Source organism: Esox lucius, chromosome 13, assembly GCF_011004845.1.
Source record: "Esox lucius isolate fEsoLuc1 chromosome 13, fEsoLuc1.pri, whole genome shotgun sequence".
In the NCBI taxonomy this organism is placed as follows: domain Eukaryota; kingdom Metazoa; phylum Chordata; class Actinopteri; order Esociformes; family Esocidae; genus Esox; species Esox lucius.
Window position 1 is genome coordinate 8,471,598 of NC_047581.1, and position 19,226 is coordinate 8,490,823.

The following is a 19,226-nucleotide window of genomic DNA, read 5'->3' on the forward strand; positions in this document are numbered from 1 at the left end:
TGTCCACAATTTTTCCCCACATAAAGTTAAGCTATGGAACAATGAAAACATTCTTGCAAAGAACAAGTTGATTTTTTTAAGAATTGGCATGAAAAGTGTATTGATTATCTTTGTGATTTGTTAGATCCACAAGGGAATGTTTATTCTTATTATGATTTCATGTATAAATATAGGTTTCAAAACTAAAATTAGATATTGATATTGTATTGGATGATGTAATTTGTTATTTTTCTCATTGTAATCATAAAGTAGAATATATTGGTAACATATTTATTTTTATTGGCAAAATATTTTATTCATGAATGCTAATAGTACCCAAATTAAATATTTTTTTATGTGACTTCAACTACTTTGTAAAAACTCTGAAAAATATTAACAAAAAAAGTGTCAAATATTTGAAATTGTATAATATATATTTTTTGAGTGAAATGTCATTTAAAAATTGTCTTCCCTGTTTTGTTTGTGATCCATTGTTATAATTGTTCATTAAAAAAAAAAAATAGAAATAGAATAAAAAATAAAAAAAATAAAGAAAAACATTAGTGTGATCTACAGTGATCACACTAAATTTCTGAGCATGCCTATTAATATTTTCACCTGCCCCTAATGACCAGTCACCCCTGTGCATACGGCAGGATTACACGATGCAAACCTGCAAACATGAGCTCATTCCTGTGAGTTTTACTTTTTCCAATCATGATGCTTTGTAATAAGTAACAGGAAAACACCATTATATCTTCATAGTAGGCAACTGTTTTTTTCTTCTATAGAATGACCACGGAAAAACAGCTTAGTTGTTAAGTGTCAATTTAAAGTAGGAATGTCAACCGAATACAACAGACAAATTATAAGCTGTAAACATTTAACATAGTAGTAGCTACTAATTTAGTCCTACAAAATGAATGGGTGGTTAAAGTGTGTACTAATCTACCCTTTGTTACGTGTTGCTCGATTCCCCAAATCATGTATATTTTAAATATTTGGTGTCAGGCTATGGCTCAGTTGAATGGACTTCTAAAGCCAAATTGTAGCAATTACTGACTGCAGAGACATCATTCAGAGTGCAGTTGTGATATGTGGTGGTTTAGTGGTTTAGCATTTTAATCATGCACTGTAAAGACAAGTAATGACTTAGCAATAGGTGACAACCAATTATCTCTGTGACAAAATATTTTGGGATGAACAACAAGCATAGACAGAGCGTAAATATGGGTGACTTTTCTGTTTATGACAATGCTATTATTGACACCATACTATTAGCAAAGCATAATTTGCATTTCATCATAAATATTTAATGGACATTATCTGTGATATTAAGCGATCTATAAATAACACAGTAGAAGTCCAAAATTAACCTTGAAATATGTTTTATTTATTTGAATTCCTCAAGTCTCAGACTCATTCCGATTTCAAGTCTTTTTTAATTTTTACACAGCTCAGCACACATCTGTGAGCCCTTAAACATCCTACAATGTTTTACTTGTAAATATACAGAAAAAAAGGGATAACACGTTCTAGAAATGTGAAAGTTGTCCTTTCATAAGTGCATCATTTAACATAACAATGTGATGAAGGAACAAGATATTGTAACTGTAAAGTTTATTTCCATATTTTTTCATACTGTAAAGTTCATTTTCATATTGTATTTTTTTTTTCTTCAGTGTTTCATGTGGAGGTTAGAGGGAGGGAGAAGGACCAGCTAGTCGAGTTTGGGAAGACCTCTTCTTGACTAAAGGAGATGGATTTTGAAGTTCAGAGAAAGACAGAGGGAAGGGGAGAAGTTTATCAGGCTTCCTAAAGATGGTTCGAGGTGGTGAAAAAAGGGATATCTTGGCTTTGACTGGTGTCGGTTGGCAGGTGGTGGTACAGCAGTCCCAGGTACTGAAGCATTCTAGGCGATACATTTTTAGATCAGAATGCATACGATTATATGGATAGCAATCCCCTTATCCCAGATCAGATCTCCTACTCTGAAATGCTTTTTGAATACATGTCCTGATTGTTTAGGGACAGGATGTCATCAAGTAATGGAAATGAAGACAGAGGGGCTGGTCCACATTTAAAAACACCCCCTAGGAGTAGCTCCACCCAGAACTATAATGAGCTAGTTTGAATTCAGCCGCTGTTTACACCCATCCGTTATGTCCTGATATAATTAAGTGACTAGGTGGTGGAGGTCGTTTGGACATGACTGAGCTGTAGTGGACACTAAGCTACAGGGGAACAGCGTCCTGGTTCTCCTGGCTGTCCTGGAGCTTCTGGTCCTGGGAGGGGCCATTGGGGATCTGGGCACCCTCCTGGTGCCCAGATGCCTGCCCTGGGGAGGGTGTCGGTCTGTGGTACAGATCCTGTACGGTGCCCAGGGTCTCTTCCATGTCCTCAGGGTAGCGTGTCTGCAACTCCTCGTTGGCGTTGTAGTGGCTGTCGTGGAACTCTGAGAAGTAGCGACCCACCTCCGGGTGGGCAATCTCCAGAGGGGATGAATGAGGCTCCAGGTTCTCTGGGAAATAGAGGAAAAGGTGAGACACACTAGCAATGAACAGGAAATAGAAATGTAATGGGGCCGTGTGAAAGGCAGTCAAAGCAAGCAGAGGTGAGTTACTGCTGGCTTTGTAATCGGTGTCAGTCCGCCACATCGAAAGAGAGCACCCTGTACTTGTCTCCGGCTCTACATTTCAAGTAAAACACGTCCAACAAAAAGGCACCATGGAGGCACCGTCAGTCGCACGCGACCCGTTGGCTAGTAACATGGGTGACGTGAGCAGGTGAAAATGGGCGTGGCCCTACCCTGGGCTGCGTAGCGGCAGGTTCCGTCCTGCACTAAGACGTTGTAAAAGGGCTGGTTGGCTCCCCTGGACAGCTGGTGGACCCTCATGGTGGTTATCCACTCCTGGCTCATGGTGCACTTGGGGTCCCAGCCGTATATCACACAGTTGTAGCCGGACCTGGTCGGGAGGGTTTGGAGAGCCATTCACGTCATCAGAGTGAGATCACATTGGCGCCCGACAAATATAAATACAGACATCCCAGTCACAATAAAGGACATTACTAGACATATCTGAATCTCACTGGAAACTCCCCCATGGATTGTAATAAAAATGTTTCTTTTAACTACTCATTGCTTCATATTTAGCAAAAAAAGAAGTAGACTGAAGAAAAAAACTAGAAGGATGAATGAAGAGAAAAGGATAGACTGACCAAATGGCTGGATGACTGGTTATTTCATTGACTGACTGGATGACTGGTTGATTGAACAACTGGCTGGCTGACTGACTGGCAGGCAGACTAGCTGGTTAGCTAATTGGCTGGCTGGCAGACTAGCTTACTGACTGACTAACCTCCAGGTCGGAGGTCAGACCCACCTCTTGTGTTTCATGATGAGGCCTATGCTGTACTGCACCTCCACATGCTCCGGGACGCTGCGTCTCTTCACCTCCGGCTCCACCGGGTGCTTCTTGTGCTGGATGTGCTCCAGGGTGTGCTGCACCAGGTATCCCACTGCCCCGTGCTGGGACGGGTCCAGGGCCTGGATGTGCTGCAGGATGTCTAAGACCTGGTGGAGAGGGAGGAAGAAGGGTGGGACTCCGGACGTTATCATCTTGGGATGGCTTGTCCACTGCACCATATTAAAAAGGTCCAATCGAGGCGGGTAGAGAATGGAAAGTACAGACCCAGACCCCGAATCACAGAAATGCAAATGTTCCTATAAAATGTCAACCGCTTGTAAATAAATGAGCGTCTTTGCAGAGTCACTTTCTGTGAAGTCTTAAGCAGCATCAAAGACAGGTTAAAGGCATGTGATCTGCATGTGATCTGCTGTTACTTGGGCTCATGATATGCCATGTTTGGATACCTAACCTTCTCGGGCCAGATGCCCAGGTGGAAGTAGAGTCTGGCCTGTAGAAGAAGGTACTGGACGTTGTCTGGGTTCACAGTGAGGTAGAGGTCGAGAGAGTCTCTCAGCAGCTGGTAGGATTTCTCGTTGCCCTCTCTGAATGAAAAAGCGCAGTGGCAAAGTGTTACTTCATAATCAGTGCAGCGACTGACAGTCAATGAATGTTGACCGTACGATTTTTATTCTTGACCAACTCACACCGTAACATTACCTCAAGAATGAGATCCTGAGGACAACATAGAACAAAAAGCAAACATTTTGGATGTACAGATGGAAGACTGTCTGGAAGGCAACAACCAGTGATTTTTTTCAGAGAAATCGCATGCCTGAGCAGCTCTTACCCTCGTTTGCCGATGTTGAGCAGATTTCCCACCATCCTTAGCAGCACTTCTGTGGTACTGATGGCGCTGTAGTAGTCTGCAGTAACCTGGTGGCCAATTAGGTACTCACACTCCTTGGCAGTCAGTTGCTTGCCTTTACCAAACGCATCAATGTAAACAAAGTCATAGATGTCCTCGCTACTGGAATAAGACAAAAAATATTTATTAGCACCAATCTAAAAAATTTACTGTAGCCAATTATTTTAGGCAGCAGTTAGTCCAGCGATTAGAGCATCTGACTAAACTGCGTGCACAATTATTAGGCAAATCATATTCCTCAAGATTTATTTTATTGTTGAACAAACACAATGCTCTGAAAATATAATTGAACTTCAAACCTGAATGTTTAACAAAGGACATTTTTGTTTTGATCTTTCTCAGGGGAATACATACAGTGGAGAGAACGAGTATTTGATAAACTGCCAATTTTGCAGGTTTTCCTACTTACAAAGCATGTAGAGGTCTGTCATTTTTATCATATGTACACTTTAACTGTGAGAGACGGAATCTAAAACAAAAATCCAGAAAATCCCATTATTTTTTAAAAAAATAATTAATTTGCATTTTATTGCATGACGGCTGTGTTTCAGGGTTTGGGCAAGGCCCCTTAGTTCCAGTGAAGGGTCATCTTAATGCTACAGGATACAAAGACCTTTTAGACCATTGGGTGTTTCCAACTTTGAAGCAACAATTTGGGGAAGGCCCTTTCCTGTTCCAGCATGGCTGTACCCCTGTGCACAAAGCAGGGGTCCATAAAAGCATTGTTTGACGAGGTTGTTGTGGAGGAACTCGAGTGGCGAATTGGAATGATGATTGAGAGCCAGGCCTTCTGTTCCAATATCAGCGCCTGACCTCACAAATGCTCTTTTGGCTGATTCTCACTGAGACACTCAAAACTTGTGGAAAGCCTTCACTGAAGAGTGGCAAGGGGGGTGGGGGCTCCATATTTTCAATCAAATGTATTTATAAAACCCTTTTTACATCAGCAGTTGTCACAAAGTGCTTTTACAAAACACCCAGCCTGAAAATGGGATGACCAACAAGTTCATATACAGTTGTGCTCAAAAGTTTGCATACCCTTGGAGAATTGGTAATATACAGTGGGGAGAACAAGTATTTGATACACTGCCGATTTTGCAGGTTTTCCTACTTACAAAGAATGTAGAGGTCTGTAAAAAAAAAAATCCAGAAAATCACATTGTATGATTTTTAAATAATTAATTTTCATTTTTTTGCATGACATAAGTATTTGTTCACCTACCATCCAGTAAGAATTACAGCTCTCACAGACCTGTTAGTTGTTCTTTAAGAAGCCCTCCTGTTCTCCACTCATTACCTGTATTAACTGCACCTGTTTGGACTCGTTAGCTGTATAAAAGACACCTGTCCACACACTCAATCAAACAGACTCCAACCTCTCCACAATGGCCAAGACCAGAGAACTGTGTAAGGACATCAGGGATAAAATTGTCTTCCAGCATGACAACGACCCGAAATACACAGCCAGGGCAACTAAGGAGTGGCTCCGTAAGAAGCATCTCAAGGTCCTGGAGTGGCCTAGCCAGTCTCCAGACCTGAACCCAACAGAAAATCTTTGGAGGGCCTTCTCCCCGATACCAGACCTTCTCCCCCGAAACCTGAAGGATCTGGAGAAGGTCGGTATGGAGGAGTGGGCCAAAATCCCTGCTGCAGTGTGTGCAAACCTGGTCAAGAACTACAGGAAACGTATGATCTCTGTAATTGCAAACAAAGGTTTCTGTACCAAATATTAAGTTCTTCTTTTCTGATGTATCAAATACTTATGTCATGCAATAAAATGCTAAATAATTACTTAAAAATCATACAATGTGATTTTCTGGATTTTTGTTTTAGATTCCGTCACTCACAGTTAAAGTGTACCTATGATACAAATGACAGACCTCTACATGCTTTGTAAGTAGGAAAACCTGCGAAATCGGCAGTGTATCAAATACTTGTTCTCTCCACTGTATGTAATCCCCTGAGAAAGATCAAAACAAGATCAAAACTTTGTTAAACATTCAGGTTTGAAGTTCAATTATATTTTCAGAGCATTGTGTTTGAAATAATTTCTCCAACTCACTTGTTTATTTTAAGTTTTTTGTGTAAGTGCAATAAACAAGTAACACAAAATGAAAATTAAATAACATTTCTGGCCTTTCAAAAATATTCAGTGACCGATATAGCCACCCTTCTTTTCAATAACTGCCATGAGCCTTCCATCCATGCAGTCTGTCAGTTTCTTGATCTGTTCACCATCAACTTTCATTGAAGCAGTAACCACAGCCTCCCAAAACAATTCAAAAAAGGTATATTGTCATCCCTGACTCTCACATTTGAGAAGGGTCCACAAGTTCTCAATAGCATTTCAGTCAGGTAAGGAAGGGGCCTAGGGCATATTTGAGGCCCTTGTTTGCTAGCCAAGCAATGGAGTACTTGGATGCATGTGATGGAGCATTTTCCTGCATAGAGAACATGGCCTTTTTGAATGCTGAGAACTTTTTCCTGTACCACTGCTTGAAGAAAGTATCTTCCAGAAACCAGCAGTATGTATGGGAGTTGAGTTGAACCCAAAAAGGTCCAACTACCTCATCCTTAATGATAGCAGCCCATACCAGTACCCCTCCTCCACCTTGCTGGTGCCTGACTCGAAGTGGTGCCCTGTGTCCATTAGTGATCCAGCCACAGGCCCATCCATCTGGTCCATCTAGAGTCACTCTCATTTCATCTGTCCATAAAACCTTTGAAAAATCTGTCTTCAGTTATTTCTTTGCCCAATCTATACGCTTCAATGTGTGAATCTTATTCAGTGGTGGACTTCTTTCAGACTTCTTGACCTTGGCCATGTCTCTGAGCACTTGACACCTTGTAATTCTGGACACTCCAGATAGGTTGCAGTTCTGGAATATGGTGGCACTGGAGGATAATGGGTTCCTGGTAGCTTCACGTTTCATTATTCTCAAGTATTTTGTAATTATTTTGCGTCTTTTCTTCTCCATGCATTTTTTGCACTCCAGTTGACTATTCACAACAAAACCTTTGAGTGTCCAGTGGTCACGCCTCAACAGTTTAGCTATTTCAAGAGTGTTGCATCTGTCTAAAAAGGCATTTTTACAATGAATGATTTTTCAGTGTCAATTAAATCTCTTTTCTGGCCCATTTTACCTGAAGTCATGAAGCTGCCCAATAATTATGCACACCTTGATATAAGGTGTTATTCATTGTTGCCACACAGTCCCTCATTACACAAATATATATCACCTGAAAATTATTCAATCCAATGAGCACTCATATTTATATGGTTTATATGGAAAATGTGCATAGAAATAATAATACGATCAGAATACTCACTTGCATAATAATTGTGCATGCAGTGTAATAACCAACATTATTTTATCTTTGTTGCTAGATCGAATCCCCCAAGCTGGCAAAGTGAGACATCAGTCGTTATGTCCCTGAGCAAGGTGTTTAAACCTAATGTCATTGCTGTTAATGACAGTGTGTTCTTCGGTAAAACACCCCCCCAGCAATGCTGAATTTCAAACAATCTTGAACTAATAAAACCTAAAACCTGAATGATCCCTTTAAGATCTCTGTGCAGTACTACGATACCAGTGATTGAAGACATTTCTGCTCTTTGGCCACTACCTCAGCATCTCCTGCTTTCATATTCTTTCTGTTACCCTCTTTGTTGTTGGCACCAGCGCAGCAGGAAGTGATTGGGGAAGTTGACAGGCTCCAGCTGAACCCCCAGTTTCCTGGCCAGAGTCATGTAGAGCACAGAGAGGCTAATGGGGATGCCTGTCCGGCGAAGCAGCACCTAGGTAGAGAACAGAAATCATGAACAAGAGGTGAGGGATCAAACTGCCACTTAGTCCATTGAAAAGTGAAGTCTCAAGGTTCTTTATCTGAATAATAATAGATTATACTGACAATGACTCTTAAATTAGGAGTTGATATCCTTTGTAACCTTTTTATTAGTGCTCATACCTGGAGTATGTAGGACTTGATATCCTTTATAGCCTTTCTGTCAGCTCATACCTACTATATATAGAAGTTAATATCCTTTATAACTTTTCTATGACACCCCATACCAAAAATTTAGGAGTTGATATCCTTTTTCTTTTTTTCCATGAGAGCACATGTCTTGTGTATGTAGAATATCCTTTCTAACCTTTCTATGTCAGCTCATACCTACTACAGTGGGGAGAACAAGTATTTGATACACTGGCTCCTGGCTGGGAGCATTGTCCGGCTAGAAATAACAATTCTCAGAGTTGGGGAACATTGTCAGAGTTGAAGAAAGCAGGTGTTCTTCCAGGATAACCTTGTACTTGGCTTGATTCGTGCGTCCTTCACAAAGACAAATCTGCCCGATTCCAGCCTTGCTGAAGCATCCCTAGATCATCACTAATCCTCCACCAAATTTCACAGTGGGTGCGAGACACTGTGTCTGGTAGGCCTCTCCAGGTCTCTGTCTAACCATTAGATGACCAAGTGTTGGGCAAAGCAGAAAATTTGACTCCTCAGAGAAGATGACCTTACTCCATTCCTCTACAGTCCAATCCTTATGTTTTTTTTTGCCAACTTCAGCCTGGCTCTTATTTGCTTCTCATTGATGAAGGGCTTTTTTCTAGCTTTGCACGACTTCAGCCCTGCCCCTAGGAGCCTGGTTCGAACAGTCCTCGCTGTGCACTTCACCCCAGCTGCTGTTTGTCATTCTTTTTGTAGGTCACTTGATGTCATCCTATGTATGTTGTGACATTCCAATGTCATCTCAATCAGTACAGTCATTTTCGCCCTCTGCCAGTCTGTAGCTTTGTTGTCCCGAATGTCTGTTGCTTGACCTTGTTCTTATGAACCGCCGTCTTTGAAATCTTCAGGATGGAAGCAACCTGACGCTCACTGCATCACTCTGCCAGTAAAGCCAGAATTGAACCCTTCTTTTCCTCACTCAAAGCTTTTCTTTTCAACTATTTTGTCATGCTGAATAGTTGTTTTTTTATTCAAATTACCTTTGAGGTACTACTACTAGTTGATATAATTTATAAATTATTTCATGAGAACACATCTTGTGTATGTAGAAGTTATTCTCCTTTATAACCTTTCTATTACACCTCATACCTGGTGAAAGTAGGAGTTAATATCTTTTATAACGTTTTTACAAAAGGGTATTTAAACCCTACATTTAATAGAAAATAATAGAAAGACAACATATCAAATGTTGAAACAGAAATGTTTTTTCTTTGAAAATATATGCCCACTTTGAATTTGATGCCAAAGCATCCCCAGACCATCACATTGCCTCTACCATGCTTGACAAATGGCATCAAACACTCCTCCAGCATCTTTTTATTTTGTTTCACGAAAGTTCTTCTTTGTGATCCGAACACCTAAACTATTAGATGTCTGTCCACTTTTTTCCAATCTTCCTTTGTCCTGTGTCTGTGTTCTTTTGCCCATCTAAATCTTTTCTTTTTATTTGCAACTCTGCAAAGAACTCTAGAAGGCCAGCATTCCGGAGTTGCCTCTTCACTGTAGATGTTGAGACTGCCATTTTGCACATAATATTTAATGAAGCTGCCAGTTCAGGACCTATGAGACATCTGTTCCTCAAACTAGACACTTTAATGCATTTTTCCCTCTTGCTCAGTTGTGCACTGGGTCCTCCCACTCCTCTTTCTATTCCTTGTTAGAGCCAGTTTTCGCTTTTCTGTGAAGGGAGTAGTACACAGCATTGTATGAGATCTTCAGTTTCTTGGCAATTTCTCCCATGGAATAGCCTTCATTTCTCAAGAATAAACTGACCAGTTTCAGAAGAAGGTTCTATGTTTGTGGCTATATTGAGCCTGTAATCAAACCCACAGTTGCTAATGTTCCAGACACTCAACTAATCTACAGTTTTATTGCTTCTTTAATCAGTACAACAGTTTTCAGCTGTGTTAACATAAATGCAAAAGGGTTTTCTAATGATCGATTAGCCTATTAAAATTATAATCTTGGATTAGAAGACACCATACCATTGAAACACAGGACTGATGGTTGCTGATAATGGGGCTCTGTACGCCGATGTAGTTATTTCATAAGAAATCTGCTGTTTACAGCTGCAACAGTCATTTGCATCATTAAAAATTTACTACATTGTATTTTCTGATCAATTTGACGTTCATTTAATGGACAAAAGAATATGCTTTTCTTTAAAAAACGAGGACTTTTCTAAGTGACCCCAAACTGTATGTAGGAGTTGATATCCTTTATAACCTTTCTGTGACAGCTCATACCTGGTGTATGTAGGTGCTGATATCCTTCATAACCTTTCTATGACAGCTCTTACCTGGTGTATGTATGAGTTGAGTGGGTTATAGTAGTCACACTCGTTGCCTTTGTACTGGAGCTGCTCATAGAGAACTACATTGAGCGCAGCTACAACCTGTCTCTGGAGCTCAAAGTCTCCCACAGGAGAGCAGTCGCCTACACAGAACACAGAGTCCCATTGTTAAGTATATTAGCAGTGCTGAAAATGTACCAATGTATCACACACACACACACACACACACACACACACACACACACACACACACACACACACACACACACACACACACACACTATCTGGTTAAATAATGATGCCATGTCAACAAAGGCAGAAAATCAAGTAGACGGTAAAGGTTTGACAATCTCAGAACCCCTGGCTTCGTATCGGCAATGGATTATTTCCCAAGAGACCATTCCAACACGTTTCTTTTCAACTCAGCCTTCAGCCCACCTTGTGATTGGCTCAAGCTGGGATGAGAAGGATTCTTAATGCGCAGCATCTTCTTGACCTTGTCAGTTATCTCATCCAACTGGGATGATATACTGTCCAATGACACATCTGTCAATGGGTTGCAATACTGGTCCACTAGCACGGCTCCTGCACCAGGAGAGGACAAAACAGGAGACTGTAAAAAATACATGGTTACAAGCTGGTTATAACACCACAGACCTCCTATGACTTTGTTTTTAACACACCAAAGGGAAAAAGCATATGGATTTCAAAACAGCATTGTGGGTTTGGGGGAATAACATTGCTAGTTTCTAAAGACAAATCATTCCCCGGATCCGTAACACCACTAGCGGTTTTCTCCTGGTGTTCCTACACTAATCACTAGGACATGGTGGTATTGTTCTGTTATTGGCTAGGCACTTGTTCAGCGGTCTGCTTTTCTTTATTTAGGCCCACACTGGACCCAGGTCAGGAACATGGTGTGTCCATGATCGTTAACAGACAGCTCCTCTGCGTGCACTACAGGGCACAAGCCGCCTGCTTGACTCACCCTCGAGCGCCGACTGCCGTTCCGCGGGCTGTTCCAGAAACAGCTTTAAACCCCTCAGGATGTTCTGCTGCCGCAGGAAATAAAGGATTTTCTTTGCATAGTATTTCAGTGTTAGGCTTTTCCTATGGGAGGGAAAACAGAGAAAGATAAGTGAGACAGAGAGGGAAAGTGAGGTGAAACCAAAGAAAACAAATTATAATAAAAAGGGTCAATGAGAGAGAAGGCGAGAGCGAGATTTTTATTGTCCATTGCTACAAATCTCAGAGGAGGATTAACACATATAGAGGAACCTGTGGCCAAATAAAGTTATTTGTGCTGGACTTGCTGTGTATTTGGCTCTTACCAGGGCCGTTACCAGAAATCCTCGACCCCTGGAAAGATACCCCTCACTTATGGACGACATTAACATTATTAAGCCATGGACCCTGTGAAACAAATCTACCTTTCTACATGTTAGCAATGGCCCTGGCTCTTACCTCTTGTCTGAGTTCAGAATGGAGAGCAGCTCGTCTTCACAGAAGTGCTCAGGGGCCCCAAGGGATTCGATCTCAGCAAAGCTGTCCCCCAGGACCTGGCCAACGCAAGGCTGCGTTACAGATCTCTGGGTTAGTGTGAACCAGGCCAGTCAAGCTTACACACACATCCGCGCAAACAAACATGCATTAGCACCTGCATGCACACACACATAAAAATGAACATTTCAGCCATTTCAGAGATATGTAATGATGTGGTGGGTTAGGACAGCAGTCATCTGTCACTAATGTCTTTACGCAATCGTACAACATAAGTAACATCTAGTTAGAATGACAAGGACTAACCATGACCACTTGCAAACCATGAGATTACTCACAACTTCAGTAAAGAATCTCTTGGAGATGGATACAACTGTTCTTCGTATTTGTAGACCAACAGTGTGCCGAGTTCTGTATTCTTTCAGCCAATCGCAACACTTGTTCTGGCGGTAATGCTTCTGCAATCTTGGCCATCTGTCAACGTGGAAAGAGAGACTGCAGTCAGATTAGGGTAACAGCAGATATCTCAAGTCTTGAGGTGTGTGACAGTCTGGCCCTTAGGCTATTTTAAAATGCAAGGGATCAGCTGTATTTCAGATCAACAGAGAAAAGTCAAGCCAGCCAATTCCTGGAAAGTGTCACACACCTGTAGTAATAATTTCCAGCATTTAAAATGAAATGGTTCATTATTACTAAGACATTTGGGTAGCTTATTATACAATCCCTGAAAAATGTAGCTGGCTAGCCTGACTGGCGAACTAGGTCGCTAACAACGATAGCTACTGCTTTGCGTGATGTCGGATTTGGTGCATCAGCACTAACACAAGCAGAATGTCAGCTGCCGTTTTTGATAGATGCATTGCCTTACACAGAACAGTACTACCTCGGTCTGATCTCATGTCTGTACTGTACTGGAATAACTCAACTCTTATTTAAGCGAGGCAACAACGATTTAGATGTAATTTAGCGTTAGCTGGCTCCATATCTATATAGCTAGTGGAATTATACAGTGGCGTGCTAACGTTTGCAAGCTGATGTGGTCAGTTCACCTGAGTTTGTATTGGTGTCCCCAAACCTTCCCCCTGCTGTGGCAAACGTCGTGTAACCGCTTGCAGCTGCAGGAAACGTTGCAAATGTCGACATGCTTGAGGACAGGGAAGCATAAGATATACTCGAGTAATTCAGCAGGTAGGTCTGTAAATGTTTTGGTTTCTGTCTCAGAAACGATCCCGTTCAGACTGGAGCACCTCTCTCCTGCTCCAGACGTCGCCATCTTTACTGTTTACTCCGATTACCTCATTCCACAAGCCCCGCCCCTTTCTGTCGCAGAGGGCCGAACTTTGATATCGCGGGGCATGGCTTATGGACTTAAATAAAAAAAACGACAATTAATTTTAAATAATAAAATGTGTTTGTAACATGTCAATTATATAATGTTAACAGTAGTTATCAAAACTGGCAGTTATATATGTTAGTGAGCCAACTATTACTATTCCAGTCAGGCATAATTGACTAATTGGATTTGAACCGAGGTTTCCGGCTCATGTCAATGCTGGGAAGTTAAACCCTTCAAGTCTAAAATTAGAATATTGTAGTACCAATCACATTTTCATCAATTTCACATTTCCTCAATTCCTTCACCATTTAGTTATACTGTATAGTGATATTGTGTTGTTCTGATGTATAATGTGTCTAATAAAGGCATATTGTTTGATGATGGAAGAGTTTATGGTGTTGCATCTTCTGCTGATCTTACTGTTCTGTTTCAGAGAGCTTAAGGGACTGCGACTCAAAGGAAAGTGAGAGATTAAGCTGCAAGAGCATTTCCGTGTTTCAGCAGTTTTTCCACTGAGACATTTTAAAGTAAACGTATACACTCACCGAAAGGATTATTAGGAACACCATACTAATACTGTGTTTGACCCCCTTTCGCCTTCAGAACTGCCTTAATTCTACATGGCATTGATTCAACAAGGTGCTGAAAGCATTCTTTAGAAATGTTGGCCCATATTGATAGGATAGCATCTTGCAGTTGATGGAGATTTGTGGGATGCACATCCAGGGCACGAAGCTCCCGTTCCACCACATCCCATAGATTCTCTATTGGGTTGAGATCTGGTGACTGTGGGGGCCATTTCAGTACAGTGAACTTATTGTCATGTTCAAGAAACCAATTTGAAATGATTCGAGCTTTGTGACATGGTGCATTATCCTGCTGGAAGTAGCCATCAGAGGATGGGTACATGGTGGTCATAAAGGGATGGACATGGTCAGAAACAATGCTCAGGTAGGCCGTGGCATTTAAACGATGCCCAATTGGCACTAAGGGGCCTAAAGTGTGCCAAGAAAACATCCCCCACACCATTACACCACCACCACCAGCCTGCACAGTGGTAACAAGGCATGATGGATCCATGTTCTCATTCTGTTTACGCCAAATTCTGACTCTACCATCTGAATGTCTCAAGAGAAATCGAGACTCATCAGACCAGGCAACATTCTTCCAGTCTTCAACTGTCCAATTTTGGTGAGCTCATGCAAATTGTAGCCTCTTTTTCCTATTTGTAGTGGAGATGAGTGGTACCCGGTGGGGTGTTCTGCTGTTGTAGCCCATCCGCCTCAAGGTTGTGCGTGTTGTGGCTTCACAAATGCTTTGCTGCATACCTCGGTTGTAACGAGTGGTTATTTCAGTCAAATTTTCTCTTCTATCAGCTTGAATCAGTCGGCCCATTCTCCTCTGACCTCTAGCATCGACAAGGCATTTTCGCCCACAGGACTACCGCATACTGGATGTTTTTCCCTTTTCACACCATTCTTTGTAAACCCTAGAAATGGTTGTGCGTGAAAATCCCAGTAACTGAGCAGATGTGAAATACTCAGACCGGCCCGTCTGGCACCAACAACCATGCCACGCTCAAAATTGCTTAAATCACCTTTCTTTCCCATTCTGACATTCAGTTTGGAGTTCAGGAGATTGTCTTGACCAGGAGCACACCCCTAAATGCATTGAAGCAACTGCCATGTGATTGGTTGATTAGATAATTGCATTAATGAGAAATTGAACAGGTGTTCCTAATAATCCTTTAGGTGAGTGTACATTAGCCAATAATTAGCTCCTTCCTTACCCCTTATGCCACTTTTGAAAACATCACAAATAAACAGTGAAAAGATGCATTAGATTTTCAGTACATCTTTTTAAAAAGGATGTTCTGTACTTCAATACGATACTGCTCTGAAAACATTGGTCCAATACCCATAAAACATTGTAGCATCTATGTGCTAACTTCTTTTAATGCTTTCAGGTGGCAAATCAAACTCAGCATGTTTGCATGGAGATTTCACTAGCATAATATAATGTCTTCTCAAATAAAGTTACACAAATATGTCGACAGAAAAGAGCTTTTTAAGCTTTAGTTGGTGTATTTACAGTACTGAGTAAACAGTGTCATGTACCATTTACAGGTGTCATGTTTTCGATTTCACTGCAGGTACAGTTATGCCAACATGTAGTGTATTCAAGGTGGAAAAAAATAGTAAATATTAAATAAATTGAAATATCAGACTTGATATCCCCAAGGAAAAAGGTATAAAGGAAAAAGAGTACAGATGTGGGTCTACAGTGTGCAATACAATCAATATTAAATTGTATTATATTTACTTTGCTTACAGTTAAAATACATATTTCTGCTTAGTTTACCCTGTAGGCTACTCAAAATACCAGTACATGGGAAGGAGCAAGTTGGAAGGTTGACTGAAGACTGTCAGGTTTTCTTTCACTTTACAACCACATCGTGTGCTAGATAGCTAGTGGTTAGTTGGCCTATATGCTGTCATTTATAAACTTCCTGTTGTGACACTGTGCAGAAGCAGTGCATTAGGTTATCATCAAATCTACTTGATGGCTCTTCTTTCTCAATGTAAACTGCTCTCATCATTACATTTTGGGAATCCTTAACCCACTTCGGCTGCATCTATCAGGTAACATGTATGCATGCACACATCAATTCACACATGTATGATGCACTCACAACAAATTTTGTTGTGGTATTTGACAGAGACCAACAGTGACACGGATGAATGGCCATGGCGAAGGAGTGTGGATGCTGGTTATTCGAAGCGGACTGTGCTTTTTTGGACTTTTCATCTACTTCCACTTCCTGAAATGCACAATGGTATGTCGGGTATGCCTGTCTGTTTTTTTTATATAAATAAGGGAAATTAATGTAATAATAATAATAATAATTTCTGTGTGTCTTTAGAGACAATCAACTGGTCAAGAGTCTACAACTAGTGAGGATTCAGACAGAAGAATAAAACCTGACAACTCAAATCAGTTGAAAGGAAGAAATAGTGTCTGACCCTGACCCTTGCAAATGGCCTCCAGGACCCAGTGGGATAGATGTCCCTTGGAAAGCGCACCACATAAGAAATACAAAAAAATTTAATCCTGACACATGATAGGAAAAAAAAAACATTGTCATGTTCTTGAAGGATTGTGCTATTGCCTTTGTTGTGGTGATATCTGAGTTGCTATTGAACCTGGACATTCAAACTATACATTAATTCATAGGGCATATACATTAATCAGATTTACCCATTGATTCTACAAGAATATAACTTTTTTTTAAGAGCAAGTAAAATTTTTGGACCCAATCATAACCCAAAATATCAGCTTGTTTACAAACATTGTTCCAAGTAAACAAACAGCTTAAAAAATACATGGTCAAATGATAATTTGGACATTTGGATGGGCAGTACTTGCATCCATAGATCTGGTTATTAATTAAAGTTATATATAAATAAATGTTCTTAAGTGCCATTCTTCAGGTTTTCACAGAATCAGGGGCAGGGTTATGCTTTGTTATTGTTTCAACGACTGATTTGTGATATACTTTAAGTTACTAACAATAAAATGCTGCCCAAATGCTGCGTAAAAAGTACAAAGTTAAAGTAAGTGGGAAGTTCCAAAGGAAGAGCTAAATGACCATGTAAACATGTTCATAACTAACAAGGGGCCTTAATTTAGACACTTCCTTTTTAATTAATTGATCACTGGTTAGTTTTGAACTTCCCTTACCCTAGTTACTCAGATCTTAATTAGATACTTCCCTGAAGTGGTGAATACAGCTGAACCCAATTGAGTACTTTTACTTTGTAATTTTTACACTGCTTGTTGGCATGACCAAATAGCTATTATTTATTAACATAACCGTTGTTCCCTGAGGGAAGGAATGAGGTGCCACTCTAAAGATAAGATGCTGTGTGCAAGCTTAAGTGTGATTAATTAAATCACACTTGATAAGGCCCAGCATGTGTGAGGTCAGGAGCAATAACATAAATGTGGTAGAACTAAGGGTGTGGCAATGCCCACACAACCTTCAGCCAGAGACAATGGCCCTGGTGGAATGCACACACCCACCTGACCCTTGCAAATGGCCTCCAGGACCCGGTGGGATAGATGTCCCTTGGAAAGCACACCAAAAAAAAAAATAATAATAATGGTCACAGGACCAGTCTGGTCTAGATAATGTTGAGGCACAGCCAGTGTTTGTCATCAAAAATATTGACGAAAATATTATTAAAATACCTATTTTTCAGTGGTAGCCTACTTGACGAGACGTTAACTGACTAAACAGAAACTGAAAAAAACATTTTTCAAAGACAAAAATATCGTTATGACGGTAACTACCATAGTATAGGAGAATGTTAGAATGAGAGCTTCACAGTGTTTTCTTTTAAGAAGCACTTTCATCAAAAAGCATCTGAAAGTGCGTCATACCATACCGTAAGCACAGGCAAAGACCATGGTGGTGCCTGGAGAAAAGGGTTTACCCTAATCTGTCAACTATCTCAATGTTTTTTTATCGTAATTACTCCACTCGTTCTTACATTTCAAACTGATATTTCCATAAATGTATATTTATATTATAATATAATCTGCACTCTTTGTAATTGCTGCTACTGTACATTAAGCATATTTCTTTACTGCGTAGATGTCGCGTGCCATGTCATACTTATTCCACTGCTCAGAACGACAAGATACATGTTATTTGGTGCAATTGACAATCTGAAGACTTTGACTCTTGATTCATGTCAAGTAAACTGCGCGAACGATAATACGATAATTACATTTTGGAAGTTTCACGTGTATTCCTACTGTGCACAACGCTGCGCTTAATATCAATATTTTAAGCTAAACATTCTGATATTTTCCATCAGCCTTATTTGATATGGTGTATAACTCCAATAAACTATTTTGACACGTATCAGTGTGGCATTAATAATGCCTAATGAAAAAAGCGTATCCACCCTTTTAAGATTAACTTCTTACGGAGAGATGTATCCAGGAGGTGGTAGTATTCTGGTCTGAGTAGGACGTCCTCGAGAGAGAAGACTGCAGCTAAATTACTGATGTGCGAATCATGAACGATTCGTTCTATTTGAATGAATCTTTTCAGTGAACTGGGTGTACTGAATCACTGCTCTTGAAGATTGGTTGAAGTGAATCACTTTTGCGCAAGATAATCACCGAGTTTAAGGCACGGAAGGAAAACTCCCCACCACTGCTTGTGACACTTGTCAGATGTCACAATCCCCTGAATAACGGTTATTTCAAAAATAATTGTGTAAGCATATATGTATGCCTCCTCTTTCCATCAGGCACTGCAAACTTCATGTGTTCCGACAGAAGTCCATTCATTTCAATAGGAAAGCCATCTGCACCACTGCGTCTAATTAGATTAGATGAGATTCAACTTCATTGTAATTGTACAAGTACACTACAAAGAAATGCAGTTAGTGTCTAATCAGAATTGCAAATAGAAGATTGCAGAAAATGTACAAGTGAAACAATTAAGAACAATGTATGTAATAGGTGGGATGTGTAAATGTGCAATGAAGGCAAGTGCATGTACAAATGACAATTCTAAATGTGTAATGAAGGCAAATTGAAGGTGCAAGGTAGGATTTACATCTGCAATGCAGGGATAGCAGCAATGAGGTTCCTGAGGTAGACATGTACATTTAACAACTGAAAACGTCCTTATCAGACTTTCCAAAGCAATGTCAGAGTTCAGTAGTACAGAGTAGTACTAAGTGGTGGGCG

The 19,226-nt window shown here is 40.5% G+C and overlaps 1 protein-coding gene across 5 annotated transcripts; it reads right to left on the reverse strand.

The window, feature by feature from the left end:
• Nucleotides 1-1,350: 1,350 nt before the first annotated feature.
• On the reverse strand, nucleotides 1,351-18,519 carry fbxo21 (F-box protein 21). Of its 5 annotated transcripts, none has more exons than XM_020052879.3 (13): nucleotides 18,453-18,519; nucleotides 13,171-13,488; nucleotides 12,460-12,595; nucleotides 12,086-12,195; nucleotides 11,610-11,731; nucleotides 11,060-11,206; nucleotides 10,628-10,764; nucleotides 7,977-8,113; nucleotides 4,237-4,416; nucleotides 3,859-3,991; nucleotides 3,363-3,553; nucleotides 2,788-2,945; nucleotides 1,351-2,500 (listed from the first exon to the last, which is right to left on the reverse strand). In XM_020052879.3, the coding sequence occupies exons 2-13, from the start codon at nucleotides 13,392-13,394 to the stop codon at nucleotides 2,214-2,216; spliced, it is 1,962 nt and encodes a 653-aa protein (XP_019908438.2). In that variant the 5' UTR covers nucleotides 13,395-13,488; nucleotides 18,453-18,519; the 3' UTR covers nucleotides 1,351-2,213. The 5 variants fall into 5 exon arrangements, with proteins under 5 accessions (XP_019908438.2, XP_010893073.2, XP_010893075.2 ...); XM_010894771.4 differs by having other exon boundaries at nucleotides 18,431-18,486; XM_010894773.4 differs by lacking the exon at nucleotides 18,453-18,519 and having other exon boundaries at nucleotides 12,086-12,180; nucleotides 13,171-14,049.
• Between the last annotated feature and the right edge of the window lie 707 nt (nucleotides 18,520-19,226).

Bases quoted from the DNA above. Each gene is read 5' to 3' on its own strand.
- fbxo21 (XM_020052879.3), bottom strand. From the start codon at position 13,394: ATGGCGACGTCTGGAGCAGGAGAGAGGTGCTCCAGTCTGAACGGGATC. The intron at 10,765-11,059 runs GTGGGCTGAAGG...TGTTCTGTGTAG, and splicing joins CAGCTTGAGCCAATCACAAG to GCGACTGCTCTCCTGTGGGA. The intron at 4,417-7,976 runs GTAACAGAAAGA...GTCTTATTCCAG, and splicing joins TGGTGCCAACAACAAAGAGG to TAGCGAGGACATCTATGACT.